The sequence below is a fragment of the Scatophagus argus genome, chromosome 24 (genome assembly GCF_020382885.2).
Source record: "Scatophagus argus isolate fScaArg1 chromosome 24, fScaArg1.pri, whole genome shotgun sequence".
Classification (NCBI taxonomy): Eukaryota; Metazoa; Chordata; class Actinopteri; family Scatophagidae; genus Scatophagus; species Scatophagus argus.
The window spans coordinates 5,765,140-5,786,901 of record NC_058516.1 but is presented as its reverse complement, the minus strand read 5'-3'; the positions used below and the strand labels follow the sequence as shown (position 1 = coordinate 5,786,901).

The 21,762-nt window shown below is 40.0% G+C and overlaps 1 protein-coding gene across 11 annotated transcripts in view; it reads left to right on the top strand.

Moving 5' to 3' along the window:
* The window catches only part of dmd (dystrophin), a 227,969-nt gene that overhangs the window by 88,275 nt on the left and 117,932 nt on the right, over positions 1 to 21,762 (top strand). For 10 of the 11 annotated variants that reach the window (XM_046382003.1, XM_046382001.1, XM_046381999.1 and 7 more), the window contains exons 8-14: positions 749 to 867; positions 6,295 to 6,491; positions 13,999 to 14,127; positions 16,259 to 16,354; positions 16,815 to 16,913; positions 18,103 to 18,284; positions 18,966 to 19,116. In XM_046382003.1, the coding sequence (XP_046237959.1) occupies positions 749 to 867; positions 6,295 to 6,491; positions 13,999 to 14,127; positions 16,259 to 16,354; positions 16,815 to 16,913; positions 18,103 to 18,284; positions 18,966 to 19,116 (973 nt within the window). The remainder of the gene's footprint in view (positions 1 to 748; positions 868 to 6,294; positions 6,492 to 13,998; positions 14,128 to 16,258; positions 16,355 to 16,814; positions 16,914 to 18,102; positions 18,285 to 18,965; positions 19,117 to 21,762) is intronic. The other variant, XM_046382004.1, reaches the window with a different exon arrangement.

The window sequence follows — 21,762 nt, the reverse complement described above, 5'->3', positions numbered from 1 at the left end:
AACAAGTGACTGAACAAATAAGTAAATGAATCAGTAAAATGATAATGAATGAAAGTTGGATGAATAGATGGATGAAACCCTGTTAATCTGCCTCCGTGGATACCCATGAGAGTTTGGATCTCAGGGTGGACTCGTGTAATTATGAATTAAATCATGGTTGGCTAGCATGAACATCTGTTAGCAGAGTCCTTACATGAATACAGAGTGGGAGATCACACACACCAAAGCCATCACCCTGCAGATCATTTCCTTTGTTGCTCCGCGCCAACAATGTTATGTTTACTCAACAGCAGACTTCACAGAGCAAATGTGAAACCAAATGACATACAAAATCAACAAACTATTTTGCATTAATATGGTCTACTTTACCGTCTGCTGAGTACTGGAGAGTGTACACAGCTAAGAATCATTGCACAGCAACCGAATACATGGTTGCTGACTTGAAGTAGTTCCCGAAATAATCCTGACTGCATCAGCTGAAGTGAGTTAATTACACTGTATTTCATTTTTAAGAAAGTTAATCTATAGGCTATATAATAAAAACTTTTTTATTACTACAGTGTCAGCCCTTTTACTTTAGAGAATATTCTGTGTCTGCTCTTACTCTACGCATCCCAAAGAATATACATAGAGCAACAGACATAATGGTCAACCAGGGATGTGATCCACTTAATACTTATTCCTCTCTATTTGGATAAATTAAAATGTACATACAGTGGGTACATGATTCTTTTTTTTGCCTCCGCAGACCTGAGCTTTTTGATTGGAGCTCAGTGGAGAAGAAGACATCTGTGATCGACAGACTGGAACACGCCTTTAATAAGGCAGAACAACACCTGGGGATAGAGAGATTGCTGGACCCTGAGGGTAACTAACAAACACACACACACACACACACACACACACACACACACACACACACACACACACAGGTAATTCCTGGGAGGAATATTTGAGCTGAGTTAGGGCTCCCATCATATTTCACACCTTCCAATCATGCACCTTAATTGGCCCAGATGAACATTATGTGTCAGGCTGTGATTGGGCGTTGCCATGGCGATAATTGTGGTCACCTTGGTGGAAGGACTTGACCAGTGATGCACAAACTGACCGACAGGTTGGCAGAAAAAGTTATCACCCACCAGAAAAGTGCTTTTATTTTGTACAAATAACACCAGAGGTGCCTCCTAACAAGTCTGTTCATCCAGAATTTGTTGACATTTATGGCATCCATCACCAGTATTGCCGCTGACCTACGACCAGTTTAGAAACTCTTAATCAAAACTGTCAGGCAGGGATAAAGCAAGGAAAGCTGACACAGGTCAAAGTTTACTGCAACACTGTTTTTGGTGTCTGTGATAAATGCTGGCGTTATTTTTTCCACAGGTGTAGACTGACTAAACTTATAAAAAGAACCACTGAACTACCAGTGATACTGAGATCAGTGGGAGTGGGAAGAGTGTACTAAAATATATACAGGGTGAGTTAGTGGTGTCAAAAATATCAAATCTCATTTGGATAAATTAAACAGCAAATGAGTCAATAAGGCCAAGTATAGACAAAGCACATACATAAATATATATACATGAAATGAAATTTAATGTTTCTTCACTTTCTTTCTTTGCGTTTTTACAGAGGCATTTTAAGTCTTCCATATATTATTACGAGGGAATTCACTTGGCTTGTGTTCCAACAATCTTGCCATACACACCTATGAAAGGCCTTTTTGGAATGATGTATTGATTGTCCATGAAATCAGAAATCGAGGTATTCAGCGGCATTCCTCTTTAATCCCCCCAGTTGCTAGTGCTGCGTTCAGGCTTTGAGCCAGCACGATAGGGAGTGTTGTAATCCCTCACAGCTCGCTTAAGCCTTGAAATGACACATCACGGCAGATGAATTTCCATTGATCTTACAATAAACAATCAGTCATTTGGGAGCAAGTGGGGTGATCGTGTATCATTATTATGCTACGCATCGATGCTCAAAACACCATTAACCTCCCACCTGGGCTTTCTGAACATTTTATCATGCTGTGAAAGGACTTCAAGTTGTGTTTGTCCGAGGGTTTTGTTTCTCATACCTGAGTGAAGAAGAGCTGTCAGGGTTGGAGAAGTTGGACACTCGTTTGAAGTTTACTCCTTTGAAAGAGCACATTGTCTGTGATGTCAGCAGCAGTTTTAATGTTTTAAACGGATTCTTGGGTATAATCACAGACTTCAACTGTTGGTATTTTTTGTTTTCTTTCTGTCTTTTCCTTCTGTCAGAGAGCACTTGTTTGCATGAATGTTTAGAAGTGGGATTATCACCAAAGCTCTGAATGAACTATCATCTTTTTTTTTAACTACAGTTTATAAAAATGTATACCATCACATGGTGGGGAGCTATAGGATGTATAACCTCACAAAGCCACATTGCAATCATTTATCATCTGATACCTCTGTTATCCCCCCCACATACACACAAAATCCCTCACAATGAGTGCTAATTAGTACAAGAGTGATGACACAGGTCTACCCTTTTACTAATCTAACTCAGTTGCTCCTTTCTGGGGGGATCTTTTCTTACCCATTACATTTTTTTGTAGGTAGTTTTTCCTTATCTGAACTGAGACTCTAAGGATGAGGTTGTCATATGCTGTATAGATTGTAAAGTCCTTTGGTCTCCATATGGTATCCACAGAATACTATGTTTAACTGAAGACACGTCCGATCATTTACAATTATTCAGGTGGTCATATTTGTGATTTGCGTGGTTTAAGTATACAGCCTTTAATTTAATGTAGTAACTTCCCCGTTGGGATGTCTTTGGGGAAAACTTGTGTATTACATAATCACTGTCTTCATTTCATTAGTACCTTTTTCTTCCTGTAGTCCTTTCCACTGTTTATCCTGTCTTTGTGTATTTCTCTCACTGCTTCTCTTTCTAATTCCTCTTTCACTTCTCTTTCTTGTCTTTGCTTTGTTTCTCTGTGCTCTCGAGCCTTTGTTCACTTCTTTAGCCTGGAATCAAAGCTGACATCCAGCTGCAGAGTTGCAGCTTGGGTCTCAAGCTTTATCTCTTGGAAGCCGTATTTTTCACGTAGTCTTTGAACACATCAGCAAACTATGGAATATTGGTTAGACATGTTCCTCGCTGCCGAACTACGATTGTAAAGTTTTATCTGACCTAACGTGGGTTGCAGCAACTTGGGAAAGTCACGAATAGAATAACACACTTTGTTGTTTTCTGCAGTAGATTTTCTCAGTCATAAGTTAAATATCACTGTTGAAACCAAATATTTTCTGGTGAATAATTTGGAAGCAATTTTAATCCAAACTCTAATGACAATTGCACAGGGTGTGTTTACAGAGACAGATGCAATCACTGCAAGGCAGGAACACACACACACGCACCAGCAGAGGAACAGAGATGTCTGTGAACCAACATAAACATCAGTACACATAGATACTACACATTGTAGCATGCTTATATATATAATGTGTATATATAATATGTATACTGACAAGAAAATATTTGATGGAGCAGAGAACAAATTTGAACTGTTCAAGTCTGCAAGTCAGCATCTGAGTGCACACAGACACGGATTTGTTAGAGCTGAATCAGATTTGTGTGAGGGAGGACAGTCGTGACGGAGGAATTGTGTATTTGACCCAGCAACAGGGATTCTCACGCTTGTAATCATCAAACCTGCTCATGTCTGAATTCCCAGAGTGCAGAACTCAGATCAGAGCATCACTTGTTCAATTTGTCCTATCAGTGAAGGGTCATCCTGTTCTTATTCTACTTTCAAAATAAAAGCTGTGACAGTGGTGTTTTTTTAACCACCAAGGGGAGACAAAGATGAGCAATGGATGTCTGTGTTATATGAAAAATTAAAATGCATTCAGATAAATGAGTAAAATCATATCTAATTTGTTGGCAAATTATCTAGTTTTTAGGTCATTATGGCATGGTTGTTTTTTGAGATTCAGATTAATTAACTGAAAGTAGTTACTAGCTATAAATCATATGCGCAATTTTGCTAGCTTTGTGATATATTCTAGCATGATTTTCTGAAGCAGGTACAGGTTTTCTTACCTCTTACCATTTTTTGGCTAACTTTAACAGACAAAAAGGTTAGAAAAGGTTAGGTTAGAAACACTTGATGAATGAGACTCATTTTGATACGGGGTGATGGGGTTTACTGTGACCTGATACAGTGTAGTTTACAGGAAAATCTGGTGGTGATCTGGTCATCTTCATCTGCTGCCGCAGCCATCACCACTTCCAAGTTTGAAGGGTGGAGGAATGTAGTGGAGTCAAAAGTGCAATGCAATACTTGTCTTTCAAATGTAGTGCAGTACACAAATAATCAAATAAATAAACTTACTACTTGTTACTTGTTACTGTCCACCCCCGGGCACATAGACATAAACTATGTAAATTCCATGTTGTCAGTTTTATGGTCTTTATTTGCAATGAACTTCAAAGGCTGTGGCTGTGTCTTTTCAAGCAGCTTCTCGTGATCTCAAGTGCTTCAGAAACTCAAACAGCTGGAAGAAGGTGAGCGAGCAGACTCAGAAAACAGACTGCTCTCACAAACTTGTGTTCTCTTAAATGTTGACTTGCACACTGAGGAGTGCTCAGAATTTGTTTTGTGCTCTCTCAAATCTTTCAGCGTCAGTTCTGCCAAAATCCATGAACATACACCACACACTTGAAAACACACAGATATCCGCAGAGAGTATGCACACACACATTTTGCTGTGCTGAAATGACTAAAATGGAGATTATGGGATTGGAAAACAGAGTGGACCATACAAGTGAGCGATGTCTACACACTTTGACACACACGCTTGCAGGTGGTGAGTTTATTCATTATTGCTCAGAAAAATAATAGCATTCTCAGATTTTTTGTGATGCTGATACTCCACAGCCAGCTGTGACTCCAGTTTGATATATCATATGCACACACATATCTCTTTCTTAGCACGCTCTCTCTCTGTCTTTTGTTTCTTTGTCCTCTCCGTTGTTGTCCCTCTTCCTCTGTTTTTCTGCTTGTTACTCTTACAGTCATGAGCTAACCACACTCACATCCCTCTGTTAACGTAGCCACAGCGATCAGTTCATTAGTTCTCCAGTTCTTTTTCTGACTGTCTTTCTTTCCTCCCCTTTTGCTCTCCCTCATCTCACCCCCTCTGTTTCCATACCTCCTCTCTGTCTGCGTCTCAGCCTCTTATGGTGTTCATTTGTCTGCTTTGTCTCAGCCCTGCTGTGATCTTTCTCTATTAGTTTTGCCCGGGGCTGAGCGTCCAGGCCACAGGCTCCTGGCCACCCTTTCTCAAACCATAGCTCTTACAGATTGCTCCTGAACCTGTTGGAAAAGTTTGCTCTGACTTAATTTAGCTGTAAGATCCAGCGCTGACAGGCTGACTGACGCAGACTGATGCTCTGGGAAATAAAAAGCTGCCTAAACAATGGCTGAGTGATATTCATGAGCCCAAAGAAAAATGACTCAAATCTGTTTTTGTACTTAGCTTTGTTCTTAAGCTCCATTTCATTGAAGTAACTTCCTCTTCTGAAGTCTTGTATTTGTTTGTATATTTAATTCTTCTTGAATAATTCACCATTGAAATTTTCAAAAGTCTGAGACAACATCTTCAGATATCTTAATATCTTACCAAAGCCCAGAAATGTTCAGCTTACTGTCATAGAAGACAAAGAAAAATACAGCAAATACTGTCATTGAAAAAGCTGGAAGTCGAGTGTTTGGGCCATTTTTGCTTCAATCAACTAAATGAGAAATCATTTCAGATTTTAAAATTTCATCTTTTTTTCCTAAGTTTTTGGAAGGTGAAAATAAAGGATGAGATGTGGGTGGACGATTTGCTTCACAATAGAGACCACTTCCTGTTCCCCACTGACTCTCTGCATTGGCTGAGATGTTTGAAGCACTACATCCATTGAGCACAGTCCCTTGTTCATTTTACTGAATTGATTTTTTAGGTTTGATACTTAGTGTTATTCTGAATGTGTTTGCATGCTCCATTGATTGCATTTTTGCATTTGTATTTTTCATTTTAATTGTTGGTTCAAAAATATTGCCTTAATAATAAAGAGATTTAGGCCACTTGTCTAAATCTTGAGTTAGACTTAGGGGACATGGTGACCAGTTTCTTTCTTTACAATATTTATCACTGAATGTAAAACACTAAATATTTAGTGTTTCTAAGGCTTCCCTATAAACAAGAAAGGGTCTTTATTCATGTATTTTGAAATCAACTGTATTTCTCTCACGTGTCTGCTCCTCAGATGTGGCGGTGCCTCACCCTGACAAGAAGAGTGTCATCATGTACGTGACGTCCCTCTTCCAGGTGCTTCCCCAAAGCATTTCCATGGAAGCCATCAAGGAGGTGGAGACGCTGCCACGAGCGGCCGCGGCCAGCATCTCCCGGGTGACGACAGAGGAGCACTACCAGATCCAGACCCAGCAGCGCTTCTCCCAGCAGGTTAGACGCACACACACACACACATGTTTTTTTCAGTGTGATTGTCATGTGATACTTTCATGGCTCACTGGTTTTGATTTTTTTTTTAAACAACTTTAAATATATATCTCAGATTTGATGTTCTTATGCACTTTAAAGGTGTTTCCCAATATAAGAAAACACTCATTGCTGTGGTTTACACTAATTAAGCTCAAAAAAATCTTCCAATAGTCGACAGTGAAGAGAAAAATGGGAAGAAAATTACCTACCTGTCAATGTTTTAGTATGAATCTGTAATCTGGAAGGCAGGGGTCATTAAAAAAAAGAAATTTCCTAGAAAATACAATAAAGACTAAACTTCTTTGCCCACCAATGCAGAACTCAACTTTTTCCTTACTTTCATAGTATCACTAAAGCCCCTTTCACACAGGCTTATTACATAAATGTGAAAGCAATTTAACATGTCAGTCTCATGTCTGAGTAAGAGCCAGAGTTTTATTTAATTAAGTCACGACAGAAATCTGAATGGGCCTGTAACGCTGTAAGTCAGAAATAACTACCATCAGATTAACACAATGCAACCACTCAACTACTGAGTGGCTGCATTGCAGTTAACAATTGTCATTCTCACATCTGTAAATTTTTTTTTTTTTTTTTTGGTGGGGGGGGGGGGATCCAAAACTGATGAGCCCTACATTTTCTCATATAAGCATGGCGTCTTGTTACCATAGTAACATGCCTCTGTCGTCTCTGTGCTACCACATGTTGGATTGACCCGCCATGGGAGCTCTGTGGATGGTGACAGTCTTCACTGCAGCCATTGTTATCATTGTGTCTGTGCAGTTAGCTATTACCACGATGGCTTAGTGATATGACAACAAGTAGGATGTCGTGATTTATTTCCCATGAGCCTTTGCACTGCATGCACTGTGTCTGTTCTCAACTATGCACACTCACTTGGTATTTGGAGCTACTTTCTTCATATTTCATTACTTTGTTATTGAGGCAGCACCCACACTAAATAATAATATCCAAGTAGACTCTGTGGTATTGCATATTATACAACTAAATGACTGCAGTTGTTTGTACACTGCACATTATCAGCTCCAGAACAGGATTATCTAACCCAGTTGTAAAATGAGTTTTCACTCCTTCGAAGTATCAACACTTACCATCCTGCTATCCTGGAAACCTGCCACTTTATCAACATTACTAAGTGGGTTTGTGAAATTCCCAGCAGGACCCTCTCTCTGTTGGAGCTTTTGAGTGAAACTGAAGGGGGTGAAAGAGGGGATGATCCCTACTCTAACATGTTGTCTAACTTGTCTTAAAGCAGCCATACAGCAACACCAGGAACAGAATTCATCAAAGGAATCCACAGAGATTTGGATATCTTTGAGAATAAATTTGATAATGAAGGGTCATGTAACTGCATTACTGCAGAGACATCTCATTTTTAGATGTGTATAAGCAGTAAAGAAAGAGATTAGGGGAGATTTGAGACTCCCTCGCTCCCTGGACCTCTGCAGAATAAAATTGTTAACCAGCATACTCACAAGCATGGTTTAAAAGCTTAAGAGAAACACTGTTTGGGTTCTACTTTTTAATGATAAATTGGATAATGAGTCATTTGATAGCATGATGCAGGTTTCCCAAAGCAACCAGCAGTGAGCAGATTATCACGACTACTTTAATCACAAGGCCTCATTAAGAGGAGAAACTGCGGCAAATTTATGTCAAATATTAAGATTGTAACAGCAGAGGAGTTGGCACAGAGAGCCCAAGAATATGAGCATTATTGCTTCTGAAATTATATTAAACAGAAGAAGATCATTTCAGGTCAGTCTTATTTTGTGGAGCATTATTGTTGTGTGGGTGTGCTTTGAAAAATAAACAATTTCACCTCTGCCTTGAACCAAATTTTAAAAAGACAAGTCAAAAAGTAACAAAGGTATTAAATCTGTGCCGTGCACGACATAGCCTTGAGTTTATTTACCTGGTGTTGAACCTTGGAATGAATCAAGAGAAAATGTATGAAAAAGGGAAAATATGTGGAAAGATAATGCCATAACTCCTTCACCACATTAACCTGCATCAGTCAAAACTACTCTGTTAAAGCTCCAGTGTGTAGGATTTAGGGGGACTTAAGAGAACCTGGACCTTTAAGCAAGGCTGGTTATGTTTTACCAGAGCTCGCCAGCCGCTATTACTTTCTTTCTCCATCACAGTTGGATTTGATTTCTCACTTAACTTAAACTGATAGAAAAGGTTCAGTAAATTTAGTGAGATTGTTGAAGGACATGGATGTCACCTATGGTCATGAACTTTGGGTCATGACCGAAAGAACGAGATCTCGGATACAAGCGGCTGAAATGAGCTTTCTTCGCAGGGTGGCGGGGCGCTCCCTTAGGGATAGGGTGAGGAGCTCTGTCACCCGGGAGGAGCTCGGAGTAGAGCCGCTGCTCCTCCACGTCGAAAGGAGCCAGCTGAGGTGGCTCGGGCATTTGTTTCGGATGCCCCCTGGACGCCTTCCTGGGGAGGTGTTCCAGGCATGCCCCATCGGGAGAAGGCCCCGAGTAAGACCCGGGGCACGCTGGAGGGACTATGTCACTCGGCTGGCCCGGGAATGCCTTGGGGTCTGCCCGGAAGAGCTGGAGAAAGTGTCTGGGGAGAGGGAAGTCTGGGCATCCCTGCTCAAGCTGCTACCCCTGCGACCCAGTCCCGGATGAAGCGGAAGAAGATGGATGGATGGATGGATGGATGGATGAGACCAAGTTAGAAGTACCTGTTATGCTGCACTTGCAGATTTCATGGGAGCTGTAGCTTTTTTCTGTACTGTCAAAGTAATCATTGTTAAACTTTGTAAAAGCCACAAAGGTTTCAGTGTCTTATAGCAGCTGCTGTGGATTCAATTTGTCATAGAATATAGAAAGAAAATCCCAGGAACATATTTTATTATTTCAGGGTGATGAAAGGAATGATAAATAAGAGAATACACTGATTCACATAAGCTATTGGAACAGAGGCTCCCTTTAAAGAAAAGACACAATAACAAGATAATAGTAAATGCTGACATATGGTATACTGTAACAGTGGACTGATTGAGTCATGTCAGTTACACAACAATATCGAGCTGCAGTAAGCTCATGTAAGCCCATAATCCACAGACCAGGCAAGTGAGAATGTAGCTAAAGTCCCTTGAGTGTCAGATTTAGCAATAGTGTGTTTTATTGCTAATGAATTTAACTTTTCAGCCGTAAAAACAAGAGCATGTTATTGTTTTTAAATGACAGATAGTGTTGCTTAAAGCTGTACTTCACAGCAGTTGCAAAAAAGCTTGAAAATAAGGAAATATTTGGTTTTAATTAGTGTACTCCTTAGTTTGCTCTGCCTGTTTGAGTAAATACTGGCATGAAACAGAAACACAGTCAGTAACAGGACTGAAATAATTGACCATCAGTTACAGTTTATATTCCCAAACCTGAGTTTGAAACTTCAATTAAGCATCTATCTAATCACCATCCATCTGTCCATTCGTCCACCCATCCATCCATTTTGTAGCCACATATTCAGGTTAGAGTCTCAGAGGCAGCAAGGCAAGCAGATGTTCTTTTCCCCGCTAACTTCCCCAAGCTTGTTCCGAGGCATGAAGCAAGATGTAGTCATCTTTCAAAAAGGAAGAGACAAATCTATCCCTCCATTCTCTCAGCAACTAAAACTTGTGGGCGTCACAATGAAAATTGACCCCTAAATTGAGACAGAATGAAAGTGCTATAAAGAATCGACCAAATCTCGAGACACAAATTAGATCTACCAGCGCTGACCTTTCGAGCTGAGTTAAGCTGAGGTCAGTGTCATGCTATCGTGCCGAATCGCAGCAGGATGGAGTGAGCTTCCTGGAGTAATGGCTGGTAATATTATTATCTCACTCAGTTTAATGACCACATCAACCCCTCCCTCCATCAGCTCTCTGTCTGAGAGTGGAGAGAAACTGCAGGCCTTTTGCTTCTGGGAATCAGACAGAAGGTGAGAAAAACGGACATAAAGAGAGAAAAGTGGGAGAGGTAGGCGTCGATTTTGACGAGAAGATACGAGGGAGAGGAGAGGAAGTGAGAAGGTGTGAAGATATATAAAGATGTACAGAAAGATGAAGAGGTGGAGAGGAGGGGGATGAAGAGTGAGATGGAGCAGACAAATAGGGAGTGCGAGGAACAAGTCAGATGGCAATAAAACGAGAGACGGAGAGGAAAGACGGGAGGGAAAAAAAGAGTAACTGACAGCGGCTATTATCTGCCTCCTCCCTCGTCTGTCATCATCAAAGCGGTGCTGTCACCACCTCCTTACATCAACACCACACTAATGCCACCTGGGACTCAGGGAGGAGAAGAGCTTTTTCATGGCCAAAAAATAACAAAAAATAAAAAAAAAAGCAGGAAAAATTACTAAATACAAAGTTTGAGGCAATTGCTTAAAAGTAGACAAAACCAGCTTTTTCTCACATTATCTGAGGTGTCCTGAAGCACTAAACCCCACCCGTCTGGTGCTCAGGGCAGGTGAAAACAAACGCTGAGAGTTATTTGCCAGGAACCGTTTGATCCACAGGACTCGGTCGCCTCTGGCTGTCTGCTCTTTACAGCAAGAAAAACACCTAATCCACCTTGAAAGAGAGAAAGGGGAAAACAGTGAGGGGTAAAACAGAGGCGGAAGACAGACACAGAAACAATGACAGCTGAAGAGGAGGAGAAAAGAGAGACGGAGAAGTGAGACAGGCGATGGAGGTGAAAGGGGAGCTTGATTGCTGGGGAGAAAGCGCAGAGACAGAGAGAGATTAAACTTTTATGATGTCTGTGGGAGAATGGTTGACTTGGTGTCGGCGATGCAGCAGCTCACTCGGCTGTCTTCGAAAAAGGCATCTTGGGAATGTCAAACAAGAAGGAGAATCAGCCATCAATTAAGAAGTTATTTGGCCATTCAAAATAAGAGCTCAGCTTTCTGGCACCTGACTGAATTTTTTCTGATCTGACTGTTGTTTAATTTCAGTGGAGAAATCCTAAACTGCACACACACATTTAAACTCCACTGATGATGTCTTAGTGTTGCACTTGTGAGTTTGTTACAGTGAAAATGTTATCCACCCTTTAAGGGTAAAAGTATGTGGACACATTTTTTCCCGGTTTCGCCACAGCCCTCTAAGCCTGTAGCATTCAGTCTGTGTATAACAACAACAATAACAAGAGCTAAGAGATCTTTTAATATTTCATCATTCATCTGAAACATTTGGAGAGAATGTGCAGATTATCACCAAAACATAAATAATTTAGTAGCAGAACACTTTTGTGTGCAGCACTCCTACACTTCTGTTTAACCTTGTTTTCTTCCACTTTCCCACTGCTGCATCTCCTAATGTCAAAGTAGTTGAACCTACTACTGGTGTACTGCTGATGCCACAAACGTATGGATGTTTACTATGAAGCTCGGAGTCAAGTAGCTTATCTTAGCTTAGCTCAGCTTAGAATGGAAACAGCTGGACTTGCTCTGTCCAGAGGTAACAAAAGCTGCCCAGCAGTGCCTGTAAAGCCCAAATGTAACAAGTTGTTTCTTGTATGTTGAATCCACACACTGAACTCAAAACTCAGATGCTATTTAGATGCAGGAAGTCACCGCTGTAACTAAACAAACTTGATTAGAGAGATTTAAATGAGTTAGTTCCTTTAAATAAATATATAGTATTTAACCATTTTGAATAAGATCATTTTTAAAATAATTTCAAATACTTTTTAGTTACTATTACAACTGATTAATCATAAGTGATTGAAAATAAATATTTCTAACCCTGTTAGGAAGTTGTTTCTGTCTGTTAGAGACAAAGGTTGACTTCTACTTGTAACTGCTACCAAAACTTCTGGATCTACTAAAAAAAAAGAATAAAGAAAAACAGAAAAGCACCTTATCTGGAATCTCATTTTGAAGTTCAACTTGTCAGTGTAAAGCCTTCATGAGATCTCAGAGCCGGTAACTGACAGGTGATGCTGAGGGCTGCAGTTTTACAGAGCTGCTACTAGTTTGCAATAAATCTGCCTGAGTGTGAAGCAGGATGTTTATGCCGAACAGGTTGGTGATCTCTTCTCTGCCCTGGAGAGAAAAGAAAGTGTAAATCTGATGACTGTCAAATACCAGCAGGCAGGAAGAGTGTGTCAGGAAAGCTGTTGGTGTTGATGTGTGTGATGAATCTGTAGGAACTGGAGCTGCTCACAACAACACCAGCTTTGACTCTGTGCTCCTGCCTGTTGTTCATTCTGTCCACATCTTCTGCATAACACGTCTGTTCTCCGTCTGTCTCTCTCCTGTCTGCATTATCTGTGGCTGGGTTTCCATCCAATGTTTTTATCAAGTGTCATATATGAAGACCATAATATCTAATCAGATTACTGCTCAAGTGTCTTTACCTTTAAGGAAAAAACATAATATAAACATAATCTTGGAAAGTCCATTTTAGGTGCTGTGTTCAATGTATTTTACTTTATTTCATCATTTTTCTCTTTAACTGATTCATTAAAGTTTCAGGTTTCATGATACAAGTATTACAGATTCTATATATTGTCTAAACTACAGTAACACAACTTCAGAGGAATAAAATTTTACTTACACATGAATGCATCAGTTATTTCAATCATAACGTCTGAAATGGCAAACCTTTACTTTAAAGTGAAAACGGCAGCCAATGTTGGCCACAAGTGACAATCGCTAGATACAATTCTGAAATAATCTAATTGCTAATAACTTAAGGTTTGCTAACATTAATCGCCATTAGCTGCTGGTCATGTCAAAGTCAAAGTAAGATCTTAGCACCAAAACCTCTGAGTGTATAATCCTTCTATCATTCATTTTGCTAAATGAACTACTTTGAGTAAATTCTGAACAGGGAGTAGTATAAAAGTCCGTGGAGTAACTGTGGCTGTTTTGATATGTTGGTCGAGTTTAGTTTGTGGCATTTTTTTTCTTGTTTTCATTTTTGGACAGCTTGAGATATGGCAACATTTATAACATAAAATAAATTACTACTGGCCTGTTATTAATTTTTGAGACTTGTCATTTTTCTCATATTCTTGACACTAATCTGTAAGTTTTATTTTTTATTTATGCCCTTTTGAAAGTTCACCAAAAATTAGCTTGACATTTGGATGGAAACAGAGCTTATGTGTGATTATTCATGTTTTCTTTTTTTTTCCACTTCTTTTATTTTATTTATTTATTTATTTTGCCTTTCTTTCTCGTCGCACCTCATCTCAATTTTTCATCACTCTCTCCTTGTATACTCCCATGCCTTCTTCTTCTCCTCTAACTTTCTGGCATCTTCACTTTCCTCTTTTTCTCCCTCTGTATAATTTGGCTTTTGGATCTTTCGCTCTATGTTTTGTACTCTTTCACCTCTCTTATTCTGTCTTCCTCTCTTCTCTGTCCTTTCCTACCCCTCATGCCTACTCTTTCTCCCTCTGCCTCTGTCCTGTTCTCTCCATCTCTCTCTCAGATCACAGTGAGTGTGGCTCAGGGCCGAGTGCGGAGCCCCTCCCCTCAGCCTCGCTATAAAAGCTATGCCTACACCCAGGCTGCATATGTCAAGTCGCCCGAGCAAAAGAGGAGGCGTTTTACTGATCAGGTCCGTGTCTTGCAACACTAACACCCAATGCCAAATGTCCATCTGTCGGTGCATGCTTTGGCTGCTCACTTGTTGTTTTGTCTGCCCTTGTTTGTCTCTGTCATTGACAAAAAATGTCCATCATAGCAAGTCAACGACTGAGCTTGAAAAATTTGTTTCAGTGACTCTTCCTGATTCAGAGTAGTTATTAATTATTGTTATTTTGTTTTTGAGAAGTGGTATGGTCTCATACCTTTTACTTGTGAAAACACTTTGATAAGTTGAATTATAGTCAGAATTTTATTTGTGGTGAATCAAATAATATTTTATGACTGGTACAGCGCCGTTGGACTTGTTACATGGGACAGTTTTTGCATTGTGACTGATGCGAACCGTGCTTTTGGTGTCTTCTTTATTTATCAGTAGCGATGCTTAGTTAACTGATGTAGGTGAGCAATACTATGAATTAAAATGTTGAAAACCTGATATTATGACACTGTCATGACTTTACTTTGCGGAGTATAAAGACTTGAAGGAGATGAAACACCTAACATGGCTCTTTCCGAAGTTTAACTCCTACCAGCACTGTTACAGTTCACCTTTTAGTTTATCTCCTTTATTTAATCCATACTCAAACAGAAGTTGACAAATCTCTATTTCAATCTTGATCGTAAACCACAGAATGTGTTGGTAGTTGAATTTTTGAGCTTTGGATCAGAACTATGCTAGCTATTTCAAGCAGTAATAAGTCTTTATGCTTTAAGCTGGGCTAATCAGCTGTTGGCTCTAGTGTCAAATTCAGCCAGTCTTCTCAATTAACTTAAAATTAGCACATTTTTCTGTTACCAAGTAGTTCTTCCTGAAGTGTTGCTAATCCAAGCTACAGAGCCACTCTGCACATCGCTGCCTTGAAAAAGAAGCACAAACTAACAGGCAAGTGTGTTTGGTATCTGTTGTATCCAACAGCACCTACAGCAGCCTGAAATACAAAAACAGAGTTACCTTGTTACTATACATTCATCCTGTCTTGTACTTTCTAATCCAAAATTTTTAAAAGATTTTGTTTATTTAGATGCATTTTCAAAGCCTGTCACCCTGGGCTGCATTTGGAATTGTGGCCCATAATTTGCTCTGACTTGGGTGGAATACATTCAGAGACTGTGTCAAATATTTAATGTACCAGCAGGGTGCTTGACTCAACTCGGCTGGCACCTAAAAGACACTGAAAAAAGAAAAGATAATTTGTCAGATAAGCTTCGTTCAAGCACACCCACTGTTCTTTGAAATGCAGGATGTAAAGCAGAACTTAGCATAAAAACCTGTCTCATCAAAACCAAGTTTTACTTTCAAGGATATGCAAAGTAGAGTTGACATTTTACAATGGATTGTCTTCAGTTTGCCACAGTCAAACATGTTTCGTATGGACAACACAATGCACAAAGGTAGAATTTAAAATAAAGAGCATGTCTTCGACTGTCAGGAATCTAAATGTCTGGCATTTTATATTCGATTGTTTTTCAAACTATAAACTCTGTCAGTGCAGACTAATTTCTAAGTCTCAGACAAAACCAAACACATTTGTGATACAAAACAGGCAGCAGGGAGAACAGTGCTGACTGAGGCAGGACGGTTATCAGCACTGTGGAAAGGCCTTGTGTATCTTTTCAGGACCTTATTACCAGAGAGAAGAATAGAGACAGAGGAGGAGCGTGGAGCAGAGATAAAAAGAGAGAAGTTGTTAGTGTCCAGATCAGTAGTGGGCACACAAAGAAAGATATGGGGAGAGAGAGGAAGAGAGACCCAGAGAGAAAGAGGACAAGTTGTTAAGGTTGGACAAAGGCCAGAACTGCTTCTCGGCACCAGTAATGGCTAACACTAACAGGCCTCTCCTCATCTCTCTCTGTCTTCTGTCTCCCACCTTTCTTTTATGCTGCCTGTTTTTTTTTATACTCATCTCTCTACCTCCCTACCCCCCCTTTCTGTCACTTCTAACATACTGTCTGTTTCATTTTCCCATTTCCACCTTTTCTTCCTTTATTCCCTCTATCTTGGAACCCTTCATCTAACCCCGGATACCCTCTATTCCTCTGTTTCTGTTCATATCCCTCTGCGTAATAACATTCCATCTCTTATCCATCCCTTTTTTCTCTAGTTTCTAAGTCCTGGCCAGGAAGAGCTCCAGCGAGGCCTCAGTCCTCTGCCTCCAGGCTCCACCAGCCTGGAGAGCTACCAAGCTGCACTGGAGGAGGTATGATACTATGGTGCTGACAAATTAATGTTTCCTGTAATTTTGAGTCTTCTTCTGTTAAAGCCATAAGTCTGCTAATAATCTGAATGTTTCTTCCTCTACAGTTCCCATGTGCAAACCCAAAGCAACAATATATGTTTCCTAGTACTGTGTGTGTGCATTCTAAGCCTAATGTATCTCATCCCTCTGTGCCAAGGAGCTCCATTGTTGTTCAGAAGCTATTAAAAACACATCAGTGAACACACACACTGCCGTTTATTGTGACTTAGTCCCATATACGTCTCTTTACTGCCACAAACACTCACTGGATCACTGAGTGTAGGTCAGTCTGCCATTGAAAACAGTCCCCTTTTGTGAGGTGCACTTGAAGTAATCAAATGGTTTTCATGGGATTGGCTAAGAATAATAATAAATAAAAAAGAATATCCTTTAATTATGTTACATTGATTTGAATTTTAAGGTGCTGACATGGCTGCTGTCGGCCGAAGATGGGCTCCAGGGTCAGCCTCCCATCTCGGACAATGTGGAGGAGGTGAAGGAGCAGTTCCACACACATGAGGTGAGACCCAGAGCAGCAAAGTCCAAGTGTATAATATGGGGACATTTATTAGTTACAGTCAGAACAGCTTCCTTTTTTATTATTAGCAGACCATCTGTTTCATACTACACTGAATTTGCTGTAGTACCTCTTCAAAACCTCATTGTGTCAAAAATAAATTGTTAGTGGAGCACTTCCACACACATGAGACTGGAGCCAAAGCAGTTTAGGGGCTGTAATTAGTTGTACTATATATGAAAAAGGGATTATTTTTTTGTTCAACATCCATTTGGTACAAGAGTGTCTTGATGTGTTTGGCAAGGAAAACACATAAATGATACTGTAATGAGATGTTAAATATTTAAAGTCAGTGCCTGCTTGCAGTGGTAACAGAACAGCAATAATGTGCTTGGTAGCTGTAAACAAGAAACTGCACAGAATCTTTTCTCTTTAAGTCCGTGTTGCACAGACGAAATCCAGTTGAAAAAGACAACAAACAAGTTCAAGTAATAGCCACAATCAATCTGTAACAGCATACCTTGTCCAATAACTCATAAAACTGTGGAGTTACAGAAAGAAATGACCCTCCTTGAAACGACTGCAGTAATGAGTATAAATTGTACCATCACCAACGAGCAATCTCTATTGTTTGTTGGCAGACAAACATCTAAAGAAATCAGCACAGCAAAAAGAAGAAACTGTGACCAAAAGCTACATTTTGGGTACATAGCACATGCCCAGGTCAATTAAACAGCAAGATGAGAGTCCCTTGGCTCCTTATCAGTGAGAAACTCCAGTGTTTGTAACCTAATTTGAATTCATGTGTGGATTTTGCAGAACCGATGCAGCGCTGAGCAGCTGTTTTAAAGCTAACTTTAAGAGCTAAATTGACTCTTATGGATGTGGGCTTACAGAACCACTGGCTTACTATCGACTTTTACACTCTCCAAATGAAATTAACCCTGACCATTTTGCTGTGCTGGACCCGAGAAGGACCATATGAGAGTTAAGTGTTCAGAGAAAATAGATTAAGTGTGAAGGTGAGGGGTGGAAATGTATTTTGAGAGTAGTTAAAGTGAACAGAGAGGGGTCATTCTGTGGGAGCAGTGATGCGAGTCACTCCTCTTATTTTTGAGGGGGCAATTAGGCAAAATGAGTGGAATTGTTATGAATATGTGCGTGTGAAATGTTTCATTCTGTCTCTCACCAGGGGTACATGGTGGAGCTGACCACCCACCAGGGCAGCGTGGGGCGGGTCCTCCGGGCCGGCGCTGCCCTCCTTGGGGAGGGGAACCTAAGCGAGGAGGAGGACTCGGAAGTCAGGGAGCAGATGAGCCTTCTGAACTCTCGATGGGAGCACTTAAGAGTGGCTAGCATGGAGAGACAGAGCAGGTAGCAAAAAAGCATTTTAGGTTGGTCTTTCCCACTAAACATCACTATGTTGGAAATTGGGAGCGTGTTTCCATGCAGTTTTGGAAACATTTCCAAACCATATAATGCCAGCAAATGTGGATGAAACAAAGGAAAATTTGGCTGCAATTGGTTTTGGGAATGAAATCCTGGAGACAATAAAAAAACAAAGCACACACATACTCATAATCCAAAACTAAAGATTAGCACAGGTCAAAGGTTTCATTTCTTTTTACACAATGAGTGAAGGCCCCCACAGTCACCAACATTCATGTATATAAAGGGGGCTTTTACTCAGGGGCTTTTCTAATTATGGTGAATCAGATGATAACTGACACAGAGCCAAATTTAATTAACTGTTCAGTTATCTCCTTTGATAATCTTGTTGATTCAAGCACAAAGCTGTGCACACATGGCCATGACTACCAAATATCTCTTAGACAAAATAGGCTGTTTTAATACTGGGGTGAATGTAAGAGTGGGATAGGTGGTTTTTACCATCTCTACCAATTAAACCAGCTGTGGTCATTGCTTGGGGCCTCAGCGTGTTAAACCAGACCTTTCGCCCTTCTGAACTATTCTTGAGCAAGCTTCTGTTTTTGATAACGGCCCGAGGTATCAGCGTGTAATTAACGGCCTCACTTGATCGTCTCTCACTCCCAGACTCCATGAGGTCCTGATGGACCTGCAGCACCAGCAGCTGCAGCAACTCACAGACTGGTTGGATGTGACAGAGGCACGGATTAAGAGGATGGGGGCTCAGCCACTGGGTCCTGACCTGGAGGATGTCAAGCATCAGGTGGAAGAGCACAAGGTGGGCAGCTCTGCACACTTTCATCATTGTTACAGAATTAGTTAACTGACCAGTGCGTAGTTGTGTACAAATTTTAACATCCAACATGTACAAATCTAATCTGAAGCAGCTCAAATTATCTCAAGGGTTTTACTTCAGTTCATTTATCCAGGTGACAGCATCAAGGTTACTTCCTGTCAAAACAGTTCCACAGTGACATTGGTCTACAAATATTATACAAAATACTGAAGAAATAAAATGTACTACACCCTCTTGCTTCTGGGTCTTTGCCCAGTATCCTTGCTCAGTAATCTGTCCACACCAGTAAGTCTTTATTCTTGGAAAGGAAAGCAGAGGGAAAAACTGTGGCTTGGACTCAGCTTTTTTTCGTGTGTTCTTATTGGTATCAAAACCTGAGAAATTAGGGAAAGAAAAGGAGGGTGCAGAAGGCTTTGCTGACATATTTGTTTTGACTTTCCTGCTGCCAACACTTTTCTGAAGCTCTATCCAGTAAGTTAGCTTGCTGATTTGACAGCTTTGAACAAAATTACTGTAGCACAATAAAGCAAGCTACAATAGAAAAATAAGTCTCATCTCATTTCAATTCTTCCACTCCAAAACCTTTCAGATCTTCAGTTTTCAACTCCTCTGCTCTTCCCACAACGTACACAAATTATACAGTTTATTTCCAGTACTCTCCATCTTACACATTACAACATTTTTTTTTAGTTTGTACACTTGAACTGTCACTAATGCCTGAGACCCCTCACAATTTATCATTCAGTGCCTTTCTTCAGCTTCATTTAGCGGTCAATTCAAAATTGAAACTTCTTTCAATATTTCAACAGTTTCAAATGTTTGAGCTGCACCTTCTGAACTGCACAACATTTTCAGTATTAAAAGTGCATCAGCTAAGATTTTAATCATGCTGAATTTATCTTTTGTCCTTGGGTTTTATCATTTTGTGAAGCACTGTCTTAACTAAATGCTCTAAAATGTGCTGTACAAATAAAGCTATTACTGTTGTCATTATATGAAAGGGAATCTGCTGTTTTCAAGGTCATGAATGAAACTGAAATCTCAGTTCTTACGCCAACGTGACAGAGAAATTCTCAAGAATGAATCATCATTCTCACCAGAGAAATAATTGATTGCAAGAGTGCGAGGCTCTGCTCTGCACCCATTTTCACCCATTCTGTTCATTTGGCAGATTTAAAGATCTCTGACAACTAAAAGCATCCAATTAGCCAACTGTGTACAAACTCTTGTCAAAAGGTTTCACTCTCTTCTCGCTGTAGGAGTCTCTGTCAAAATAGATTTAACACAGAAATCCAGCAGAGACTCCAGCAGAGGAGAAGCAACAATTAGCCAACGTCAGCACATGAAAGTTGCTGAAATTTAATTCACTGGTAAACATTTAAGAATTTAACTGGCTCAGTTTGAGGGTATTGATGGCTGTGTGTTGACAGTAGGATCAGTTATGTTTGGCTTTTTTGCCACTTAAAAGATGGGGAACGGAAAATAGGCTCCGACTTCAATTTTACCCCACGAGTTAGGACACATATCAAACACAACCCGCTGTCTTTCACTTATAAATCTCAGGTTTTCTCCAAAAACAAAGAAAGTAAACTCAGGTACTATTTTGTCCCTGCTACAATCTGTAAACTCTGAGTGCGAATGCAACCAGTGGAGAAATCATTTTCAGAAAGTGGAGGCTTTCAGAGAAAATTTGAGCACTCGATGCTGTTACCAGCCATAGGGGGTTTAAGCAATATCACTAGATTAACACGCTTTCAGGCTTTTACATTTGTAGTAGTTTTTGTACGAGGTTCTTGTATACAGATTGAAGAGTGGAAATGATTAAAAAGTGGAGAGTTTAGTACTTATAAAACTCTAATTACATGTGGCAGCTAGTTGTGTTTATGTCTATTCAGACAAATGTTCATAACTTCTCCTCTTTTAATGCAGTTTTTACAAGGAGTTTTGGTTTCATTAATTTTTCCTATTGGGGCTCTTAAATTCACTTCTGTCCATGTGTTGCTTGTTGTGCATAATCACAAGCAGGAAATATTAAGACTGTGTTTCCATGAACTGAAAGCTCCTTCTCCCTCCTTTCTTTTACATTGTCTTGAAATATGGTGTGTACATGTTAGGGCCATATATGCTCTTTTGTACTGTTTGTCCCTTCTCCCCTCCTGTCTTCACTACCCCTGACCAGGTGTTCTAAATCCTAATTGCTCAACCAGGTGTAGCTGGCCTCAGGGGGAAGAGTTTATATAAGCACCTTTGCCGCCATCTCAGGTCTACTGTAGACTGCTGGTGTTGAACCCTCTCAGCTTGGGACTTTAAAGTTGTTGTGTTTGAACATAGTGTCTTCAGTAATAATTTAACATCCTGTTTTTGTCTTGATGTTAACAAATCCCAAGGATTTGGGTGTTTTAAGGGTAATAATAATAATAATGCTGATAATATAATAATAATTATTAATAGTAATTATTTTTAAAGTCTGTTGCTCACTAGCTAACTAACCTTTGCCCACTTGTTCACGAAACAAAATTTCATTAATGCGTAATAAAATAATTGTTAATTAAATGGCGTTAATTAAATGCATTAACGCGATAATAACACGTTAACTTGGCCAGCCCTAGTTTAAACCAAGCTTATAGT